The sequence below is a fragment of the Thalia democratica genome, chromosome 1 (genome assembly GCF_965202585.1).
Source record: "Thalia democratica chromosome 1, ktThaDemo2.hap1.1, whole genome shotgun sequence".
Classification (NCBI taxonomy): Eukaryota; Metazoa; Chordata; class Thaliacea; order Salpida; family Salpidae; genus Thalia; species Thalia democratica.
In genome coordinates this window covers 78,375,884-78,400,331 of record NC_139165.1, presented here as the reverse complement: position 1 = coordinate 78,400,331, position 24,448 = coordinate 78,375,884, and the positions used below count along the sequence as shown (strand labels likewise).

The 24,448-nt window shown below is 28.4% G+C and overlaps 1 protein-coding gene across 1 annotated transcript; it reads left to right on the top strand.

Annotated features, from left to right (window-relative positions):
• The first annotated feature begins 14,640 nt into the window (after positions 1–14,640).
• Positions 14,641–23,092, top strand: LOC145831549 (uncharacterized). The gene is made up of 5 exons (XM_082938842.1): positions 14,641–15,216; positions 20,566–20,702; positions 21,272–21,454; positions 21,664–21,825; positions 22,010–23,092. Exons 1-5 carry the CDS (start codon positions 14,676–14,678, stop codon positions 22,349–22,351), a joined length of 1,365 nt encoding a protein of 454 aa, XP_082794968.1. The 5' UTR covers positions 14,641–14,675; the 3' UTR covers positions 22,352–23,092.
• The last annotated feature ends 1,356 nt before the right edge of the window (positions 23,093–24,448 follow it).

Sequence of the window (24,448 nt, the reverse complement as noted above, 5' to 3'; positions counted from 1 at the left end):
TAATTGTTATCAAAAGTTGATATTTGACTTAGGTAAGAAAATTTTGTATAGTTAGACATAAAGTTGTTTTTTAAAGACGAATCAATTATCGGTTGGAAGTTCAGGGTTATAATTGATGTTTATCAAATTATTAACAAAAATATTTGTTTTGATACTATAAGTGCAGTACAACCTTTTTTCAAAATTTATATTAGCAAAGTTTTTGTAACTTATGAGTATAGATGACTGTTTAACATACAATTTTCTTTATTTCATACTATTTAATTTTTTCTAAATCTTGTTACGCAAAAAAGTTTTTCTAAAATAGCTCATTAGTGCTTAACAAAAATTCTTTTTCAAATAGAATAACTAAGTCTTTTCAAAACTTGTTTGTTCTAAATAACAAAACGTACAATATTTTTTAACTTCATGAGAGACATTTTTTGTTTTAGACTGCCCTACTTTATATATTATTTTCAAATAAAGAAATGCAACAATATCTTTGTAAGTAAAACTAAATAAGTAGTTACTTTTAAATAAATTCAAAATGTTATAACGCGTAACAAAAGTATACGTTTATCTATTTTTAACGAAATTCGTTGTGAAAATAAATTTAAAACAAATAAAGTTTTATCAGTTCCAAAGCTGAATTAATATGTCTTTATACCAATATAATAAAACAAATTGTACAGTAATCTTCCTTAATTGTACCAACATATGTTTCTGTGTGTTAACGAATCAACACACTTCAACTGGGTTCTGTAAAAAAATGATCACTGTAATGTAAGAATAGAAGCATAGAATAAAGTAGGTGTATACATGTTTTCATTAAAATGAAAAATTTTCTACGTATAATAGTTAATAATAGGTAAAATACTTAATTTTAAATCCGACTATATTTTGAACAGTTATGTCTTTATACCTTAATTTATCATTTTAAATATTTAAGATATATCTCAAAAAAATATAAAAATATTTATTTTTACACTTAGTCATGTTAGTTTCGTTTGTAATCTAATTTAACAATTCTCTGCAGCAGGGACGTAGCTAGCTCAAAAAAGTTACGAATCTACAAAAATTAAAACATCTGAAATGACGCGTGATAACGTCCTAGCGGGAACACAGCAACTTAAATTACCTCTAATGTTATTAAATTTAATCTGAAACTATGCAGTCATGTTAATAATCAAAAATGAAATGTTGAAGTTCGAGTGATAACTGTATACAAGGCAATTTGTTTTGCTCCACACCCCCTATGACTCTTTATGTGCTGCCACTTGTGTAAAACCCAGAAAACATTAATTAAAAATAAGTATTAGAAAATCAAAATTTAACTCAAAAACATTTATATTGTATTCAAAATCAAACATTTAACGTAGTCAATAGTAACAACAAGTTGTGCAAATTTTTGTAACATAAAATTGTATGATTTTGATTTATAAAGCTACAGCTTCCATTAGAATCAATTTTGCATTGTAGCTTTTTGACAAATTAAAGCTTTAATGCGCTAAATTTTACAATTTGGATGTATTTAATTCGTTTAATCTTTACGACACTAAAAGTGCTAGAGAGTACATACACGTCGAAATTATCTCTCAGGAGGGCAAAACTAAGTTTAAATGAATACTTAAAGCTAAGAAAGCAGAGTATTTTTAAGCTGAAATAAAAGCAAGTTTTTTCGCATATAAGTATACGTTTCTGTAGATTTGTAGAAACGTACCAAGCCACGTGCCTGCTCTGCAGTAATTCTAATGTAAACTAAGTACTCGCATCTTTACTTGGTTACTTACTTTATATTATATTTGTTTTAGCATATTCTAATTTAGCTTATTAAAGCAGTTTAAATCTATTCCTACTGAACTTGCAACCGCTGGTTTTCTGTTTTACAATTCAATTGTCTAATACTCGCACTGCGCTTACAGATAAAACAGTAATTCTTCATTTAAAGTATTAAATATATTGTTAGAACATTTTTTCAGTTCTTTGTTAAAAGTTAAAATATATAAAAGCTCCTTTTTGAATTCTTCCATATATAATTGTATTTTTAGCAACATTTATCAAGAATTTTAAGTGTTAAAAAATATCGAAGTTTTTTATAATAAGTACATCAAAACTTTTGGTTTTAGACAATTATTTTATTACATTTTAAGGCTCTTGTTTGTCATAATAAAAATGATAGCTTCACGTCTCTTTTAATTTCATTAAACTTTTAATGAAAATTGATCTTTTTGTCTTAGAGGTTAATTAAACTTGTTTGAACTTAATTTTAAGTACTGTGTAATTTTTATATTAAAGTTTGCAGGTGTATACTGTAAATTCGTTAAGTTCGAGCCTTACGTTGCTACTTAATTATACATTTATATTAAATATATAATAAATAAAATTAACAAAGTTCTTCTTACTCTGTATTCTTACATGAGTCTCTTTTATGAAATAAAAAAATTGTTTCATAAAAGAAACTCATGTAAGAATACAGTTAAAGAATATAACTTAACTAAGTATTTAGAGAAAATAAGTGATAACAATTTGAAAAACCAACTGTATAAAAGCTAAAAGTTGTTTAAAATTTGATTAACTATGAAATTACTTTTGTAATATAAAAAGTTGTAGCTTAGTATTTATGAGTACATAAATACATTTTGTATAAGCTTTATAATAAAAGGTTAATAGACTAAACGTTTTATTTTAAAACTAAAGTAGCTAGAGCTCATCATATCATGAAAATCTTTTTATGCTTATATACTATTAAATAATTTTCTAATGAAAAATTAGTCTATAAAGTAAAAAACTACATGAACATTTTTCAAGTGGTCTAAAATCTTAAAAGTTATTTCATGTTAATATGCATTCCTTGAAAACTCAACAAAATTATTGAAACATCACAGGCACTTGAAGGGGGGGATAGATGATGTTATTGATATGTCATAAAACATGTTTATGTGTTTTAATCGTGAATCTTGATTAATGTTAAAATTTAATAAGTGCATGAGTAAGAGTTTCTTGTTGTGGGAATAAATTTTGTAAATTAGCCGTTGAGTTTTATATGTTATTTTAAGCAACTATTTACATAAAGGTTAGTATAAAATTTCAAGGTAGAAAACATCAAATGTTACTTTAATAAATCCTTATATGTTTATGAATAGGTTGTTAGAATATTAAACACGAAGTTTTTACTTGTAACAAATGTAAACTCCTTTTGTAATGTACTTATATAACTTTTAATTTTCAATAGATAAGTTTTCGGTTTCTTTGTTAAATTAGGTACGATTAAGGTAATGTTGTATATAACGCTAACTAACTGTATTTTATTTATAGTCATTTATTGAAGGTATTACACATTAAGTTTGTTTATAATTAATAATTTTACTTCTAAAAATGCTTTTATAACACAAAATTATTATTTATCTTAAAAGGCCTGAGCTAATTTAAGCAAAAAGAAATTTTCAAATATTTTTTTATCTTTGTTTGTTTTGTAATTAACTTGCTTTTTCTTAATTTTAAAAGCTTTTTTCTTAACAATTAATACTTGTTACTTTGTTAGTTCAATTTTTTATAAGTAACAGCGTTAATTTGTTTAAAATGTTTAAAAACTAAAGTCAATCAAAACTTGTTCAAGTACTAACACTAGTAGACATAAAATGTAATATCAAAAGCAGGCTTAAAACAACAATATTAGTAAACTAAATTTATAATGTCTTGATTACAAGCGAACACAAAGAAAAACGCACTTCATGTTATAAAACACTTGAAAGGTTTAAGAGTCCGAACTTAGCTGAAACAGTCGACTTATTCATAATTAAGTTTTAAAATTAGCCACTGAACAAAAGACCTCCCTTTAACTGCCGCGCTTTAATCGCTTTTCATAACAACGAACCAAAATAATACTTGTTGCCGTGGGAACAGAGATCGGGCCGGTATTCTGTAAACATCGGTGTGCTGGTGACGTGACAATGATTCACGTGTTACGTCATAATGGCTGCATTTGTTTGATTGAGGCGACGCGAACAAGGTTGCAAATTGTTTTCATAATGATACGTGATTAGCATGATGTTTAACGTGGTTTTACCAACACAAAATTTATTGACCTAGTGCTTGAAAATGTTACTTACTTTGTAGATATTATTTTTAAAGTTTTAAATACTTTAAGCATAGCTTATGCTATAACATTAATAATAAGTCAAAAAAACTTTCAATTTTATAAAAACTACCATCAAATATTAATTTGGACTGGAGGTTGAACTTGAAACATAGTTTGATAAGCATTAGCTTATTTGTATTTCTTTTTTCAATTTAGAAAATATCATTTACGGTGTTTTATATTCAAAAATTCTTCACAAGTGATGATTAGAGATAAAAAGCTAGTTTATAGTTAACCTTTAACTTACTATAACCATTACCTTTAACTTACTAAATGAAACAGTTATATATAATTTTAGTCTTGATGAGGACTAAACAAACTTACTTTGTGAAAATTTTTGAGTCTAATTGATGTAGCATATAGTTTACAGCATTTTTCACGCGGAAAAAAGCTCAATAAACAGTTGTAAAAATATTTATTTTTGGAGCAAAATTTTGTAAGATTCGTATTTATTTGAAAATTTTATGTTAAATATGAATAAATTCAGTACATTAAAGTTTTTAGATTATAAGCAGTTAATATTTTTAAACCGCTCTGATAAAAATGTACTATTGTCTGTCCTGGACAAGACATTAAAACGTATCCGTGGTGTGCGACTCGATAACCGTAAGGTTCTTCGTGCACCAGGTCCTTAGACCAAATATTTGGATCGTTTTTTATCGTTCAATAAACTAACTAACTATTACTAAAAGAGTTACAGTTTGATGGAGAAGTAAATTAATCTACATGGATTTATTTATTTTGAACAGTTTTAACTATTAATTTGTCAGTTTTCAAATAAAAACCGACCGTTATCAATTATAATAAACGTTTACACAGTTTTTATTAAAGGTTATAATTCAAAAAGTCATAACTTTAAGCTCGAATTTAAAATAAAGTTTTAAAGTTTTACTCTCAATTGCATCCACCTGAAAATGTTTAAACTTTTTTTAATGCGAATAAAGACCTACTAAAGTTAATTTTTAACACCTGTAAAGTTCTAGCGAATGTTATGATAAACTAAAATGCTATAACTACAGATAGTGTCAAGCTAAGATGATAAATAGCTGTTAAGTAAACACAATTCAGCTAGCTTTTTACTAAGATAGAGCAGCAACATTGGACATACAGCAAATCATAGACTTATAAAATTTCCGAAAAAAAGATATATTTATCACTTGCAATCACTTTTTCCAAACGTATTACCTAAAACATGCACTAGTAAACTTTAGTATAGTATACATTAGTTTGTTTACATGCTCTTCTAATGTTTTTTTTTGCTATATGTGTATTACATTGTAGTTCTATTTTTTATATCAGCTTAGTAAATTAGCGTAAATATTAGAAACGTCTTCATTAAAACTTCATTCAAAAAAACGATTGAACTTTTTTTTAATTTTTTTTTAATACAAAGCTGTATATTTTAATCAAAAGTTAGTATTGTTTTACATTTTTATTTAAAAGTATTAAAAGTAATTTCTGATTAAGTTGAAAAATTTAAAGTAAAAGCTAGGTATAATATTTTACTGTTTTCAATAAGTTAATTTTATAATTTAAAACAAAGTTAAAAGTGTATACCAAGTAAATTTTAAGCATAGATGACTAACAGCTCCAGTTTTTAGTAACTAAAAATTGTATTTTATTTAAAATATAGAAATTTAATATATCTAAAGTTCAGGTTTATCAGGGTAGTAGTTGCTACGTACGTTTCTGTAGAATCACTTTTTATGATAATAAAATTTAAAAACTTAATTTATTATCAATAGTATTGACTTATTTTAGTTTACAGAAACTAGACTGATATTAGCTTTTTTAAGAATTATTAATTATTTTCAACATTGTTGCATATTTTTATTTTAAAGTACAAGAAGAAATTATAGTTTTATAAAACTTCATAACTTTGTACGCATGAAAAAAGGTTTCAAAACAAATTAAAGTAAAAAATGGTGTTATAAAGTGTTAGTTAAAGTTTCATATATAAATAAAAAAATTTAAATTACACATTATTGTATATTTGAAAAATGTTGCTTTTCGACGTTTTGTTTTTCAAAACTGTTACACCAGGTTTAAGTTAAGCTAAACAATGCAGAATAGAAACTCAACTCTTTACTAGTTTGCATGTGTTTACCAATTATAAAAGATGAATCGTTAAAAGTGTTTTATTAAAAGCAAGTAATTAGAAATTTGAATGTTAAAAAACTCAATAAAATTAAGTAAATATAAGTCAGGGTATCAAGGAATAGTTTGTAAATTACAGAATATATATTCTAGTTCAAACTTGTAAAATTAAAGCAGATTACTTGAAGTTTTGAGCTTTTACAATGTTAGAAAGAATAGGCTTTAGTAAAAGTATGTCATTAAATTTAAGGGATTATTATTAAGATAAATTATTAATGATACTTTTATAACAACTTTTAGTTGTTCAAATACATAAAGTGTAACACGCTAAACCCTGAGTTTTCACCGAAGAAAACTTTTTGTGTCGAGTTGCCGGATGTGAGGTGTTTGCGCCACACACAGTGACGTCACAACGCCAATATTTGGCGGCTTTTGATTAGAAGAAACTTGTCGGTTAATTGACGGGGCACGCTTCTATTTTTATCCGGAATGCGATAAAATCACTTCCCATCGGCAGATAATGAGTATGGCACTACAAGCTAATTAGTTTTAATGAAGATTGAGATTGACAGGTGCCAACAGTTAATCTGGTGGTGAGGTGTGTATTTGAGTTATGTCGAAATATTTGCAGGTTTTCAGGTTGTTTTGAATGTAAAAAAGGGTTATGAGGGTGCATAGGAGCTAGTTGTACAAGTTGAAGCCTAAAAGTTATTTTAAAATTAATGTCAACTTACTTTATTGTAAAAGCCCTTATCAAACTATTTGTAATCTAATCGTCTATTGTTTTATTTATAATGGTTTTTAGACGTTTAAAATAGTTTTTAATTCTTATTAGAAAAACACTTTTTGCTAAAAGTAAGTTAGTATATATTTTATAATTATAAAAAACTTAGCTGTAATATTTTAAAAACTCTTTAAACGTATAGCTTTTAAAATATCTGTATAGTTATTTTTCAACTTTTACTACGTGATTAAACAAATTTCTGAGAAATTCGAATTAGTTTTTGTTAATGTTTAAAACATCTTGTTTAAAAGTTTAAAACATTACAAGTAAAGTTTCGGTTTTAAAAAGAAATCTGCTATTGGCAAGGTAATAATAAAAAATTAAACTCATAAACATGTTTATGTGTTTAATCAATTTTACTTGAATTTCTGTGAAAACATGTAAATAAAAATTTCTATAATGTTACATCGTTTTGTACTTTAATTACATCAGTGCTCAGAAAAAATTTAACCTTACTAGTTTTATTAACCTAAGTTAGCTATAAATATAAAAACATAAATGTAAATTTAAATTAAGTAGCCTATTAGTACTTTTTTTGTTTATTATTAGAAAGTTTTACAGTCAGATTTAAGTTAACGTTTCGAGTTGTAACATAGTTCAAGAGCACACTTAAGTATATTTTGTTGCTCCTTTAGTTTATCACTTTATTTGTAGCGGTTATAATTTACGGTTTCAGCATAAGTACAAAAAAAGAAAATTCTGTGTCTATCGATATGAAACAACTAAAAGGTTATTATAGTTTGAATAGTTCTATATTACACTTTTAATGTTTGTTTGAAAATATGTTCAATAAAGTTAAAAATATTAATGATAAAAAGCATTTGGTTGTTGGTTTTATAATTGTTTGACTCAAGCATTTTAAGTATTTGCTTTTAACTTCTACTTTAAGTTTCTAGGAATTTCCTTAAAAAAAAACAATTTTTTTTTGATAAAGTTATTGTTACAAGCATTTACCTTTATTTCCTTTTTTCTATGTAACATAAAATAACACCAGTATACATAACACTCATTAGTATTTTACAAAACTGAAAGAATAATATAATATAAATAACATACTTATTTTTCGTTATATAAAAACATATAAATTTTCACAGTTGTTTTAATATATAACTTCTGAATTCATATTGTTATAAGCAACTTTAATGTCATCATTCAAAAACATTAGTAAAATATTTAAAATGACAAAAAGTTACTGTAAGGTTCTTTTTACTTTTATATGAAAATTATTGAAATTTTCAAAAGCTTAAATTCATTACAAAGATTTTACATTACAGTTGTTTTTTATAACATATGTAAACTACTAATATTTTCAAAAGCTTAAAATCATCACAAACTTTTGATATAGCATAAAAATAGATTCTAAAATTTCTTTAAAAAGCATTTATAAAAACAAAAAAGCGTTGTTTTAATTAAATTAAACAAGTTTATCACTTGATTTTAGACTTTTATTTGTAACTGTTTAAGTATCTAGAAAACTAGTTTAATCAGATATTTGCCCAGGCTGTAATAAAAAACGTATCAGTGGTGTTTAAAAATAGCTCCTATTTTTATTTTGTTTTTTTTCCAGCTTTGTTTTTGTGTCGATTTTTTTTTTGTGCTGACTTCAATCGATTACAGCTGCTCGGCTCAAGTGCTGCTGCCAAGCTCGTTTGTTCCAAGCTCGTTTGTCCGAAGCTCCTGCCACTTCAGTCCATTGTGACGTCACGAATGTTGAGGACCACTTGGACGTTGTTGTCCGGAATCAGCTGCGCCACAGCTACTATGACGTCACAGTTATGTACGGTCCCATTCTCACATCAGTTCGATTTTATTTTCAACAAAATGGCCGAAGCGGGGCCTGGTGAACTCCCATATTTATTTTACAATTTTTTTAAATGGATTTTTTAAATAAGTTCCTGAATAACAGACGTAAATAGTTTCTTACGTTCTCAAGGTTATAGTTTAATATAAAAACGAAATTTAAAGACATTCAAGAGCTTTAAAAATAGTAATAGCTGCAATCAAACACTAGTCTGTTTTAGCTCAGTATTCTACCGGTACTTATGTTGTTTAAACAAAGTATTCTTATCAAAAAATTCACAAAGAACTGTTTTTAAGCATCTACTTAAGTTTTTTAACTGCTGTAAAATAAAAAATTGCATAAAATTATTAGGTTCAAAATAATCTGATTTTTATTACTTTTTAATTTACTTCAAAAAAGAATGTACATGAAATGATTCAAGTACAAAAAAATTAAACAAATGTTATACTCTCTGTTATTAAGTACATAACTATCCATAGTTACACATGTTTAAACAGTCTAAGTTTTACTAATCATTACAAAATTTTAGTTTCACCATTTTTTAATTTGAGTTATTTAAAGTTTATTCTTTCACCTAGTAAAACTTTTTTTAAAGAACAAACAATTTAGCGTAGTAAAAAACAGCTACAACTTTACAAAAAAAAAGTTTTCTGTGTGGGTCAAAATCTACTTTACTGATTTTAATACGTACAAGTATTGTAAATTATTTATAAAAAAACTAAACGATAAAACTTAAACAATTAAAGCTTTAAAAATAATACTGTTAACAATTCACCAAAAAACATTTTCTTACGTAAAAATAAATTAATATTTTTTAGTCGCTTATACTTTCTGTATTTTTTTTACAAATACTTAATACTAATAATTTAAAACTACTTCTTTAAAATTATGCAATATCAATTTGAAAAAGTTATTTCAATCTATAAATGTCTTCAACTTATTTTAAACTTTTACCTTTTATTTACAATTAATAAAATAATAATATTAGAAATAGCATTAATAATATTAATTAAAATAATAATAAACCTAAATATTCATAGAGTAAATTGTCAAAAGTCAAATAAATTGATCAAGCCTATCTAAATACAGTTTTACATCAATTTCTACTTATTAAAGCTAACTTATCTGTTTTACTTCAAATTGAAATAAATTAATGCATCTAAATTTAAAAAAATTACGAACAAAATCAAAAAAATTTTTAATTCTAGTATTCAATGAGCTGTTTTCATTTGTAACTGTTCTTATAACCGTGATAGCTCTTAGTTGTTGTGAAAATGGTTCTGTAGCAAGAGCTTTTAAGTAGCAACTTTAAAAGTCAGGCTGCAATAAACTTAAACGCTCGATCACAACTCGTAGGACTTTATCGAAACGGCAATCATGATGGATTCACAAAAAAAAATATCGAAATGATAGGTATGCGGTAAGTCATGAGAACGAAATATTTTAACTTGAGGCTCTCGACTCAAATGTTGTTTATTCTTTTCTGAAGCTATTTGATGAATTTACATGTTTATTTAAGAGAAAGTGTTAATAAACTTACTTTTTTTTCGCCTAAGCTGAGAATTTTTTTGAATACCATGTAGGATTCAAACTTTATGAGTTATTTTAAATGATTATTAGTTCTTAAAGTACTTAAGAAAATATTTTAAGTTAAAATCCTGTAAACTAAAATATCAGAAAAGTCTAATTTATGTTTTTTAACGACGGATCGACATTACTAAATTATTTTCGAATTTTGGGTGATAAAAGTTTTTAGACTACTTGTAAAGTTTTATAAACGTAAAACCCTGTGAACCAAAGCTTCCTAAAAAGTTAATTTATGTTAAGTTTTGTATGTTGTGATACTTTTGCAACACAATGTACACTTTAGTATATATTTAACTGCTCGAAGTAGTTGTTTCATTTTGTTTTTTCTTATAAAGTAATACTTCATTTTGCAAATAAAATGTCTATAAAATATTAGTTTGGTCGTTTAATAAAAATTAAATGCATATAATTAAATTGTTTATAAATATATGTTCGTAGCCAAATCAAGTTATTGAAAATTTTAAAGAACTTTCAGTTACACTTGGTGCAAAGAAATATTCTCATTGTTCAATGGGGTTTAAAACTGATAAAAAAAGCAATCAAACATTCGGGTTATGTAATTACAAAGCGCACCGAAAATAAAATCGATCAATATACAGCAAGTAGATAACAACAATGTTTTGTTGAGTGCGTTCAAAATGTTTCGAGAACCCTCAACATACAGCTTACCAAACAAAATGCTCACATAATTACTTGTTGTGCTGATCTTTCACTCGCAAACAATAAGCGACCTAACAGCCGACATCATTTAAACATTTTTGCGTACTAATACCGTTTGTTTAACGTTTGTTAAAAACGGTTTATCTGTTCAAAGATATTTTTAGATTTATCGTTCCTTAAATTTGGATTTTGAAAAAATAATAACATAATCTGCACTGATAAAACTATCTTGAAGCGCTTATTACAACTAGATTAATAGTATAAATTTGCAATAAGCTATAAATATTTAATTGTTAAGCAGATGCAATTAAAAGGTTAAACAATTAAAATAATGTTGAAAACTTCTTATAAATCTTGAAAATTTACAGTCAATTCATTATTTAAAAAAACTTTTACACAAAAAAAAAATGGATGCTTTATAACGTTCATGAATAAAAAAGAAATTAATTTATTAAATGTGTATATTTAGTAAACATCTTGATCACTTGTCTTAAGCATAGTTTTTATTAAGTTATAAAAAATTGGTATATTGCTTTGTATAGAACTAGGTAATCAAACGTATTTTACAAATTAACCGTTCACTATTTTGCGAAATAAAGCCTAATCTGTTTAAATAAAGTTTTATTACTTATTTGGTAAAGTAACAAAGCTTTTTTTTGAAAATTAAAAGTACTTTTACTTAATAAAAAACATAATAAAATAGAGGCTATTTATATGATAATAGTAAAACTTTTTCTAAATGACCTAAAAAACAGCTTTAAATACTTTTAAGGCAAGAAAATTTAGTAAAGTTTCCCTTAAACTAGCTTAAAAAAACAAATTTGTTATCGAGAAATGACTAATAACACCTATAATAAAGTTTATACATTTTTAAACATTTTAAACATAGATTCATTCGTTAAAAGGAAAGTTTTGTTCTGCTTAACGTAGAACTGGGATGAAAAATGACCATGACAAAGTAAATATGCAGATTAAATACTGTGCTTAAGTGCACAGGGAGCACCATCAGTATTATACTGAAAGGCATCTTCAAAAATTAAGTTCACATTAAGTGTACACTTCATAACACTTTATTGCTGAAGCTGATTTTTTCGATTCGGATACTATATAACTGTAGCATAGTAAAGCTGTTTTGATTATAATTTTTCTTCAAATACTGGATATCAATAATTTGGTACGTTTTAAAAAGTTATGTTTTAGTTTTAAAATCAAAGCGTTTTAAATGTGTTCCAAATATGTAAACAAAAAAGTATGTGTTTAATATAATGAAAAGTGATTAACTATATCTTTTTATGAAGCTTAAATGTATAGTTTTTAGTCAGTTACAAAAGTTAGCTAAACAGCAAAGCTTTAATATATTTTAAAAGTTTAATTTTTTAAAGGGTAAACTTAAAAGTTAAAGTTTTTACAAGATCGATTTAGTTTACCGTCATGTACAATTCCTTAGTTAAGTTTTAATTAAAATTACAATTTCAAGCATCAACTATTTTTAATTGAATTAATTAAACATTAAAGCATGCATAATTATCTACTAATTCAGCTAATTAAAGTTGTTAATTATTAGATTAATATAGATATTAATATTTAATCTTTATTTGCAATCATACGGAACACTTGAAATGAAAGCAAAAGCTCATAGATAGCAGTATAAACATATCACGCAACAGCTAAAGTGTCAAATATACTTGCATTTCAATTAACTGCATATTGAAATTATACACTTTCAGTGCATTGATTTTGAATCAAGCATAAAGTGATTAAATTGACTAATTCCTATATAAATAGACTAATCAGTGCAATTAATTTATTTCTAATTATGATTAGTTGCAGTTAGTTACATTAAAATTAATAGATAATGTAAAAAAGGCTTAAAGTATTTTAAAGCAAAGAATGCTATAAAAACATTTAATGGCAAATTTCAAAAAAAATTGATAAAATGTAACGGAACATGATACTTTAAAAGAAAATTAATTTCGTGATAATTACTCTTCTTTAAAAAAGTTCAATACTGTTACACTTTACATTTCAAAAATCAATTTGTAATAAGTCAGTGTTTAAATGTTTAGTTTTTTCAAGAAAGACTTTACAAAAATTAATAAAAAACTAGTAGCAATTAGGGAGTAATTTTCATTAAATAAAAAAAAAGTTATGTTTAGTTATACTATTTAAGTTTCATTTTTGCATAGTTATATGAGAATTAGTTGATTAAAAAGCTTTTAATGTTTGTTTTTTACCTTAGCTAGCCTTAGTCAATCTAGAAAATGCAAAAGTTTTATGAAGTACCGATGAAGTTTTTAAAGATAAAATTTTATTAGAAAACTTTAGCATGTTTTAGTTAAGCTAAGTAAAAATTAAACAAAAATATTATAAATGAGTGATTAAATTTGTGTGAGTAATAATTAGTAGTCTAAAAATAATTAAAAAAATATAAATAAATATGTCTATTAACAACTTTTTTGATAATTGTAAAAAAGTTGTGCAGGAATTATTGATATAAAAACTACTATATTCTATGTAAAATAATGGGTACATTACGTAAAAGTTAAAGTAATATTAAAGTTTTAGATTATATTAATAAACAAGTAGCTAGTTTTTAAATTTATTAATACATGTTTTATCTGAGTAAAAGTACATAAAACTAAAAGTAGTAAGTATCACAATTTAAAAGCAAGCATTATAGTTTTTTGCAGTGCTGAAAGTTTCGTCAGAACCAAAAAATATGTTTGTTTTAAATTTTCGAAAATCTAAAATCCACGAGTAAAAAAATAAATGATTACGGAAAAAAATTAACGCTCAAAATCGGCCGATTACAGCGCGGAGAGCGCGAGGGCAAAGTGTTTAATCACCTTCCGCGGCTTCCGCGCCAGTTTATTTAACGCAGTGTTACGTCACAGGGGTCGCGAAAACAACTGGTGCCGATTCCCAGGGATCCGCGCACAGGTGTGCGCGCATGTGTGTGTGAAACATCAAGTTTGTAATCACAACTTCCATGCAGGGGTGAGAGAGGGTAACGCGCGAAAAGGGGGTTCACCTTTTTCTTCTTTTTTCTCCCCCCGCGTGTTTGCTCGGCTTGCGCCATGTCGATTGTTTAGTTTGCGTTCGCCGTTCGCAGCGCTTGCAACTAATTGAAAGCTCGGCTGTGAAAGCTAGATTAGTTTCGATTGAGATATCAAGTTACGTTTAATTTTAGCTGTTCGTTTATTAATAACCAAACAGTTTTCGTCGACAGCTAAATTGTAGTTTCGAATGTTATACCGCCTTTGGAACTGATTTAAATTCGAAATTTTATTTTTATAACATTATCTTAGTCGCCACTTGAATAAATTTAAAAAAAGAAGACTGGCTTGGGTTGATTATTACTAAATTGTTATTGTTTTTTAGGTGCTTTTAATATCAACAAAACTTTGCTAAAAAGTTTCGTCACGTTATTATAAGCTTCGTGTATAAAACAATATAAGTTTAGTTTTAGACAATAATTTTTTCTTGCAAGTGTTGCGTTAAGAACTTTCATTTTAGTACTACAAGTAAACTGTTTATAAAATGTTTTTACTAGTTACAACGGTGTTTTAGCTAGTTATTATTTTCTACAGAAGATAACAAATAAAATAGAAATTAATTTACTATCACAAATGCCTGCAGCAATGAGCGAACAGCAAGACTCGGTTCAGGGGGATACCCACCAGCACACGACCCCCTTCTCCATCACCGACATAATAACCAATCAGGACGCTCCCCTCCACGAGCACGTCCACCAGGAGTACCAGGAATCCCCCCAGCAGCAACCTGACAACCACCTCAGGTTGTCAGGGCAGCCGCAGGAGCCCGACCACTACCTGGTGTCCACGTGTCAGGGGAACACCCACTTGGTTTCAACCCAGGGAAACCACCCGCAGACCTCGTTCCAGCTGCACATGGGCTCGGGGGCAAGCCCGCCTCCCCCCAGCTACCCGCGCCACAACATAGCAACGGCGCCCCAGCAGCAGCAGTACCCCAGCATGACGTCATACAACATCGGCAACCCTTACATGACGTCGTCGGGCCAGACATACCAGATGGCGACGGCTGGGAATCCCCCGTACGACATTTCTCCGTACCAGCCAGCGGCAGTGCCACCCAGCTGGGGATACAATCCGTCGGCCGCCACCGATCCCAGGCTCAACCCTATGCAAAGTTAGTTACTTGAATTTGTTTTTAATTTGTATAAACTTCAAATAAAAAGTTCTAAACTTCAATTACAACTTTTAAAGCTTAAGTCTCTTTGAAGTAAACTAAACAGACGTATCATTACACGAAAAGTAAAACGTAAGACTCGAATACAGTTTTGAACTTCTAGTTTTTTGCAAACGTATGACGACGCTTATTAATTAAACACAACATCAAACGAGACAAAAGTAAACGTCACGTGAGATTAAACTCCTGCTCGTAATCAAACACGGGGACGGAAATTGAGGCGTTCGATGTATTTGCCAACTTTATTGTGTTGTGAAGTCCGACATCCGACGCCAAACAAAAGTTCGGCCCTGGCATTGAGCGAATTCTGCGCGTCTGTTTGTTTCGACGCCATTTTGTGTTTGCTCGCAAACAGTAGCAAGTTTAGGCGTACGGTCGAAAAACAACTTTAGCAAAGTTCTAAAATCGTCATATATAGTAAATCAAGTTTTAGGGGTTTGGTATTAAATGTACATTACTATAAGTTTAATTAATAAAGGTCACGAACAAAAATGATAATAATTAAAGGTTTCGTACTTAAATTCTCCTTTCCTGTTAGCAAAGAAAACTAGCAACTTTAAAAAAAACATATTTATTTTGCAGGATTTAAGCTTCCGACAGATTTAAAATGCTGTTTTTGTGCCATTTCTTTTTATAAAAAGGTGTATTTAGTTCCCATAATATTTTTATTTATTTTTTATTGCTTTCAACACTATTATTTTTTGTATTATTTTAGGAAAAAAAAAACAGTTTAAAGCAAAACCTTTACACATTGATTTTTAAAGTACTAAATTTAAGCTTAAGTAATCAAGTTTTTACTAAAACTTGCAAAATATTTTTATACAAGTCAGCACAGGGCTAACTTCAACACTGCAAAAAACCTACTTTTTATTAAGCTAAATCTGCAATAACCTTCAATAAACACTAATATGACACTGATAAGCTCATACACTCTTTGCATACAATTTGCAAATGACGAGCCCGACTGCCATAATTCGCTCTATATACCACCGATGAAGCAGACTGAAGTGATCTTGATGCGCTGAGAGCAATCTTCAACATCTTGGAGCACTTTCCGACCAGCGAAAAGGACTCTTGTGCCCGTTTGGAGAGTCTTCGTGAAGGGTCTTGACGCCTGAACGAGGGCCGGGCGGGCTTTCAAGTTGGCGGGTGTTTCGGCTTTCCAGCCCCGCAGTTGTTGTGATAAGCGAGTGTGTATTTAGCGCGGGGCACTCGGCAATACTGTTGGTCCATCTAAGCAAACTTGTTGGCTTTCCACGGCTCGCTTGTTGCTTTTTCGTTGCAATTTTGTTGCCTTTTCCATGCAATAGCTGTTGATTTTTCGCATGAATGTTGGTACAAACCCGCTTTAAAGTTGCTGTTTGTCGGAATTGGTAATCAAAAGTTTAGATAAGCAGCGTGTTATTCCAGTAGAAATATAACAAATGGTAAACTAGTTTGGAAGGTTACAACCAGGTTTTAGTTTTGAACCATTTAAAAATTTAGTTTACTAGTAGTAAATGACTTTTCAACAGATAAAAAACTTTAGAAGCAGTAAAAATATGAAATGGTTTATATTTTATTATGTATGTTAAACATACTTTAATATTTTTATTATGAAAAATACAAAAGTTCTAAGAGTTTAAATTTAACAACAAGCTTAAAATAGTTCTGCTTTAATATGACTTAATAATAAATACATAAATAATACTTTGTCAAGATAGATTAAAATAATAGTTTAGAGAATCATCAACTATTACATACATATGTTTTTCAAACATAACATATTGTATGAAAGCATGATTTAACTTAGTTACTGGCGAATACTGAAATAAAATACTTTAGATTCCTTTTAATACAAATTTATAAATAAATAATAGTTTTACACCACAAAAATATACATATAAAAGTGCGACAATTAATTTTTATTTAAAGAATGAAATATTACATTTAAATATTTACTTCTAGTGATTTATTTAATAAATTTAATCATTTATTTTGCATTAGATTTTGACATGAAGCAATTTCTTTTGTAATTAATTTCATAAGAAAAGCCATGAAAAGTTTATGAAGGTAAAAGTTAAAAAAGAATTCAAAAAAAAATTGATTTAAAATTTAATCAACGTATTTGCATTAAGTCCTGATATTTTAGTAGTTAATGATGAGCTAAATTTATTTACTAAACTTAAATTAAGAAGTGTAAAGCAAACTTTTGAAATATATAAGCAATATTCTACTTGATTGTGTTGAAAAATATGCTTTGAGGCACCCCGAATATTACCTGTTTTTAGCAACTTAAGCTTATTTTTAGAGCGCGCAAAAAACAACAAATCAAATTTCTCACAAACACACTAGCCAGCCCTCTCAAGAATCCGCGATCAAAGCTACGTAAACAATCAGTGACGTCACTGCAGCAACGTTATTAGCAATATCGCCCCTTTCAAGTGCCCCGCAAGAAAACTTATTAAAGATTTCAACTTAGACCAGAGGGTTGCCGCTGCAGGCGACGTAACACGGAGTTTCTGATATCAAAGCGAGAGAGCTTCATTTTACATTCGTGATGTCATAATCACCCGTTTGAATGGCATGGGATAAACACGTTGATGTGGCATTGGGTTTTGTTTTCATTGTCACCCACCTCCATTGTCGCCCGTCGCACTTTCACGTGTGAAAATTCGCAACCTGCCGGCTAGCGGGATTTGCCATCGCAAAGCCAAGAAATCTTTAGGTGTAAATATAAACAAAACTCGCTGATCTGTTTTTCATATCAATAAAAAATATTTGGATTAATGAATGCGAGCAGAAACAAGTTTTTGTATAGATGCGTTTATTTATAAATCTAAATTGGCTTGTGTGGATCAGCGGGAATATATTTATGTATTTATATTAAACAAACTTTCTGTATGACGTAATAACAATAACAGCGCTAGATTATGACCTATCACGTAATGTTATTGACAGATTTTTATAGGGCATTACTGTTTTAATGCCCTGAGTTTAGTTCTGGTGTGACAATTTTATAAATAAACGTTTGTGTTTGACTTTGAATCGTTTAGGTGTGGAAATAGAAAAGTGTATTACTATCTTTTTTTTTTTGAAAAAGAATCATTGGTAATTTCCTTTAAATATTTTGGTTAAAACTTAGCTCGAATTGCTGAGCTAATATGTGTTTAGTTTTTTATAATAAGTTTATGGTTTTGTTTATATTAAAATGGATCAAACACTTTGTTTTGTGATAATATAAAGGTCAATAATTTCAAGTGTTTGTTTTAACTCGGCTGCCTTATTTGTGTTATCCTTTAACTTTTGATGAACTTTGCAATGGGAGAAATTAAAATAAACGAAAACTACCAACAACTTTAATGTTTTCTTCTCAAACAAGTTTGTTTTAAATGCATTGGTGGTTTAAACTTTTAAGTTTGAAATTTTAATAAGCTGAATTATAATATTAGACGTACATCAATGAAAGTTGAGATGGAATTACTTCAGTAAGCTCCTAAAACTTTTGTTTGAACAAACTTAAAGTTTTTGATCAATTATGATAGATGGTATCATTACTCAAGTATTTTGAAGTTGTGTTGTTTCTAATGGGGATGACTTTCGAATTAATGCAAAGTTGTCACTCACGATTTTGTCATCTGCGATTACATTGTCACGTAGTATGTCTTATACTTTGATATGACGTAACAATACTGGCACCGATTTGTCATCGTTTCTACGTGTAGACTAGATAACTAGTCTTACAGTTTTTTATACAAGTATGACTTGTTAGATGACTGTAACTGGTTTACAAGCAAAAAAGGCCAAATCTATTTAAAATTTTCAAACTTAGTTTTAGTACTTTAGTAGCTAATAAATTATTGAAAAAAGTGAAAGCTGACTACTATAGAATATTTACTAGAAGGTAATAGAAAATTGAAAGTAAAAATTTAGTTAAACTTTAAAAAGAGTTGTTTTAGAAAATAACTTGTTTATTTGTTGAGCTTTTTTTACATAAAATTTAGCTCAAATATTTTAAAACTTAGTTTATTCCTTTTTACTTTCATTTTTTACGGCCGGTCGAAGTTGTGGTCTTATTTTCAAACAGGCCAATTAGTACTTGTTTGCATTAACACTTGAACGGTCATCAGTTTACAAATTTATTTACTCTTGAAATTCATCAAAGTTTTGAAGGTGTAGTAACAACATGTTGTTTGTAAAGTTCGTCCTTAGTATACCCCAAGCTACATCGTTTAGAAAATTATTTGCAAAAATACAAAGTTGACATAGCCAAGCTTGATTGTTAAAACAAAAACGACAAAAGTATTTTATACCTAAAGAAATCTTTTAAAACTGTGATTTTTTTTAAACACATCAAACGTTTATAGGTTTGCATTATAAAGAAGAACATCAAAAAAGGTATTTATGCTAGAACAAGCTGTTAAAACTTATATTGTTTATAGTTTAAAATAATTAGCTTTAATTCAGTGATTTTAAAGTTTTTGTTATTAACATATGTTACGACAACTTTCATCTAAATTCTTTTAGTTTAGCTTATGTGAAATGACCATTTCAGTTAGAATGAAATTTTTAATGAGAAATAAAAATAAATCGTTCGTAAACAAAGTGTTATTCTAGTTTTATTTTTTTTAATTATTAAAAAAAATTTAAGAAAGTATATAACTTAGTTTTATAAGCAACATGATTTGTTATATATAGTAAAAACAATAACTTTGTTTAATAAAAAAAATTACAATTGACAAATTTAGATTATTCTACTTGATTGTATACTAGGCTGGAAAATATATTATAAAAGTAGTTTAAACATTAATAAGTTTAAGCATTTTTTATCAGCATTAATCATTATAACTTTTATGGAGCAAAAATAAATTGCATTTTAAAAGGCAGTTAGTCGAGATAGTGGGACGGAAAAGCAAACAAATTAATATTTGATCAATTATCTCCGATTCTTTTGTTAGATTAATTCACGTGGCCAAAATGATAATTTTGTTGACACTTCAGAGCACATGTCATGTTGAATTTATTGACTTTTTGTATGTGTCAAATATTTAAAATTCTAAATGAAAAAATTTAAAGCTTGTTTAAAGTTTACGATTACTGACAAAAAGAATTAATTTGGCATTTAAGCTATAAAAAGTATTAAGTATGCTTAATTAATGAAGTGTGCAGACTTTTAGTGGTATAAAAGTTCATTGAATTCAAAAACAAATTATATTAATAGTAGCATTCAAGTTTTTATAAAAGCTAAAAATTTCAAATAAAAATTTAATATTCTTTACTTTTTTTAACAAACATTAATGTTCCCAACAGTGACAAGATACCTGGGAGGTACAACCACGATGGGCTACGGAAACATCAACATGTTGCCTGGGACCAATTTGGGAGACATGAGGACCCTGGTTTCCGGGCAGAGACGAAAAAGAAGAGTGCTTTTCTCACAAAGCCAGGTAGACTTTCTTTAACTTTTAAATATATTTTTCTATCTTGTTCTTTACTAAACCATAAATACTTCAGCATTAGTGTATTAAAAGCTGATTGTTTACTGATGAAATCAATTTTCGTGCGAATGATTGTTTGCACAACCAGGCTTGGGTCTTTGACACAACATTTGTTTGTTTTTGAACAAGATCATATTTGAGACACAGTGTCTAAACAGTTTGATATAAATAAATGTTACATTAAATGTAAACTTGTGTAATTTTTTTTAAATATACGGTTTTGGAACACTTTTTACGCAAAAACGTTCAAAGCAACGACAAAAAATGTTGTGAAATTTTACTTAAAAAATTTTAATTACTTTTTTAGATTTAAAATAAAATCACTAAGAAAAACGTTTATACCAGTTCAATAAAAGTTTTTAGTTTAAAAATTGTCATAAAGTAATAGATAAAACGACACCACAACTACTAAACTCAAAACCTTTATCACAAAAACGTATTGGAAATTTTTAAGTATTTTACAACTAAATTAAAAATTTTGTATTTAAAAGTTTAATTTTTTATAAATATCCAAACAGGTGTACGAGCTGGAACGTAGGTTCAGCACTCAAAAGTACCTATCTGCGCCCGAGAGAGAGCACCTGGCAAACGCGATCGGCCTGACCCCGACCCAGGTGAAGATCTGGTTCCAGAACCACAGGTACAAGAACAAGAGGTCGCTCAGAGATCGCCAGTCGCAGGAAGCCCAGCAGCAGCAGCAAGTACAACTAGTTTTTAATTTACTTTATTTTAATATTTTGTTTTAAGTATATCTTTTTTTTGTTGAAAACCTTTTTCAAAATAAGTATTAGCTGTTCGTTCTCTTGTTACAACAAATAAAATAAGATTTTGTGATTTTTGTTGATCAAGCATTATATGTTTTATTTCAAGTATTGTACTATTACGTCATAATAAACTTAAAAAAAATCAGGGCGGATCGATGCAAGGAGCGGGCCAGATGTCTGTGGCTTCTTCAAACATGCCAACAGGGATAACTAACCAATCAGGAACCGGGATTTCCGGAGGCTCCACCGGGATGTCGGCCGGTTCCACTCCAAACTCTTCTACTGGCACCCAACAGACTGCTAATCAGGTAAAATTAATGATATTTCTAATTTATACAGTTTTTTATGTCAATGTAACTTGAAGTTTTACCACATTTTTTATATAGCAACTGCACTCATTAAATTTGATTCGTTCTAATCCTTTTTAATTTTACAGTTTATCTCAAACATTTTACCTTACTTTAAACATAAATTAAAATTTTTTTTATTTAGATGTTAAAGGAGCAGCGGCAGGAGATCCACCAGCAGCAAGCCCAGCAGCAGGGGTATTCCCCCCAGATACACGTCAACCTGATCGGCGACGTCGCGACGACCACCGATGACGTCACCGCTCACCACCAGGTGGCGATGTACGAGGCTGCCGCGTCATCAGGTGCGGGCAACCAGGATCAGGAGGAGGTTCAGGAGTACATCCGGGAGGAATCCGGGGGCGGACACGTGGTGGCGCAACTGAGCAACGTCCAGGACTACAACCAGAGCTACTACGTGTCGGCGGCGCCCTCCAACGGTGGTGAGATTCCCGGCATTCAGGAGTACAAAGTCTACCACAACTAGTTTGCTGACAGCCGATTGATATTTTGGTACTGAAACTTGTTTGTTGCTGTTTAAGTTATGTTATATAAGTACGCTTCGTCTACAAAAGCTATGTTACTGATTTCTAGTTTTTATCTCAGAGTAACAATTTCTTAAAATCTTTGAAAAATTATGAATAAAGTCTAAACAACTCATCCTAAAAAGCTAAATTTAATTTGAAAAACTTGTTTGAGTTTTTATACTTCATTTTGAGTTAGTTCGATAAAATTGGCTGCTTTTTGTTTTGTTAGATTAATATAGTTTATAAAAAGAGGTAAATTGCTGTTAGTTTTTTTTTTTAGTAACACTTTCCCAAAATTTTATTAAAGCTTTTAACTTTTTCCTGATAGTTAAAGTTTTACTTTGTTTTGTGTTAAAAACTTTTTAAAGTGTCTGAAAAAATTAAAGTGTGTTTTTATATATCTCGTTGCCTATACTTTAATTTAAAACTGAAACTTATTGAAAGATAAAATTAACAAAAGTGCCAATCATGACAGGTTTGCACAACTTTCAAAATATAAGACAGCTTTGTACTTTAATATTTTTGCTGCTATGCTTGTTAAAAATCTCTACTTAAATTTAAAAAACACACAGTTCAAGTACTGAGCAAGCAATAAAAAGATTCAGTTACAGTGAAGTAAATAAAATTATAACGTAAAGTACAGTTAAAGTGTTTATGAAAACAAAACACAAAACATTTTTTTTCTAGTTGTTTACTAAAGCGCTTTCTATTGCTCATAGTGTATTTAGTTTCAATAAATTTTTATAAAAAATACGTCGTTTTTGTTGTAATACTAGTTATTCTAGTAAATGTAGTAAGTAATATAAATACAAAAAAAAGCTTAAAATGTTTTAGTAATAGATTATTCATTAAATTTGAAAATTTAATGATATATTTACTTTAATTAAACAAGTACAAGGTTGAAAAAAATAATTAAATATTTTTATAGTTAAAAGGCTCTCAGCTTTGCTTTCTAAAACAACACAAAGGACTGTTTTACTAATTTTTATTTTGGATACTCAGTTTTCACAACTACTAAAAAAGTAGTTTGTGTCATTGTGTTCTAAAAAGATGTCAAGAAAGTAGTTCTAGTAGAATATTTTATCAAACAAAATAACATTATATTATAAAATACTAACAAATTAAATATTACGTTACTTATTAACAACTAACAACCTATATAACAATAAAATACTACAAAATTTGTTTTATAAGTGTTGTTGTTGTTTATCATAACAAAATTAAACAAGTTCTCTTCAGATTTAAAGTTAAATTTATATACCAGTGGTCGGCACGCTACTTCGAATCCGTGAACCCTAAATCACAAAATTAAAATTCTGTGCACCCCGATTTGCATTATTTAGCGCCGCTAGTGTTTAAGGTTATGTAAACACTTTTAATCATTAATTTTTTCTAATAATTCGGTAACACCTAGTTAATTTTTACACGTTAACTTTAAAATTACCAGTTTACCCTATCCATTTCTAGGCTAAAGGTGGAAGAATTTTTACATAATGTAACAGAATAGAACTAGGAGAGTACAAAAATGATTGCTTTATTAACAACAAAATGGTCAATAAGATATCAAGGTTGAATATGTCTTAAAAGTAGAAAAATTTAAAAAAATGAACTTTAATTTAGTTTCTGCGCAAAAAAAAAAAATAATGTACCCTAAAATAAGTTTCATGCACACTTGTGTGCACCAGTGTACACCGTGCCGACCACTGGGTTAGAGAAAAGACATATTCTCTAAACTTGTTTAGAAAAACAATTAAGAGTATACTGTATAATTTAAGTATCGAAGCTTAATTATTGTCTTTTTGAAACATTTTAGCCTTATTACACGACCGTCATTTTTCGTACATTATTTTATACTATGGGTAGGCAACGTAGGTCAGATCCAGATCGTACACAGAAATCTCTGGTCCGCAACATACTTTTCAGTTTGAAAACTTTTTGTGTCTTCTAAAAAAGTTGAGCTTTTTATAACAATTCTTTTTTTTAATATTGATTTTTAGTACACAGTAGTGCTTTTCGGAACTAACAATAAATATTTTGTAAACAATAAAAAAGTTTTT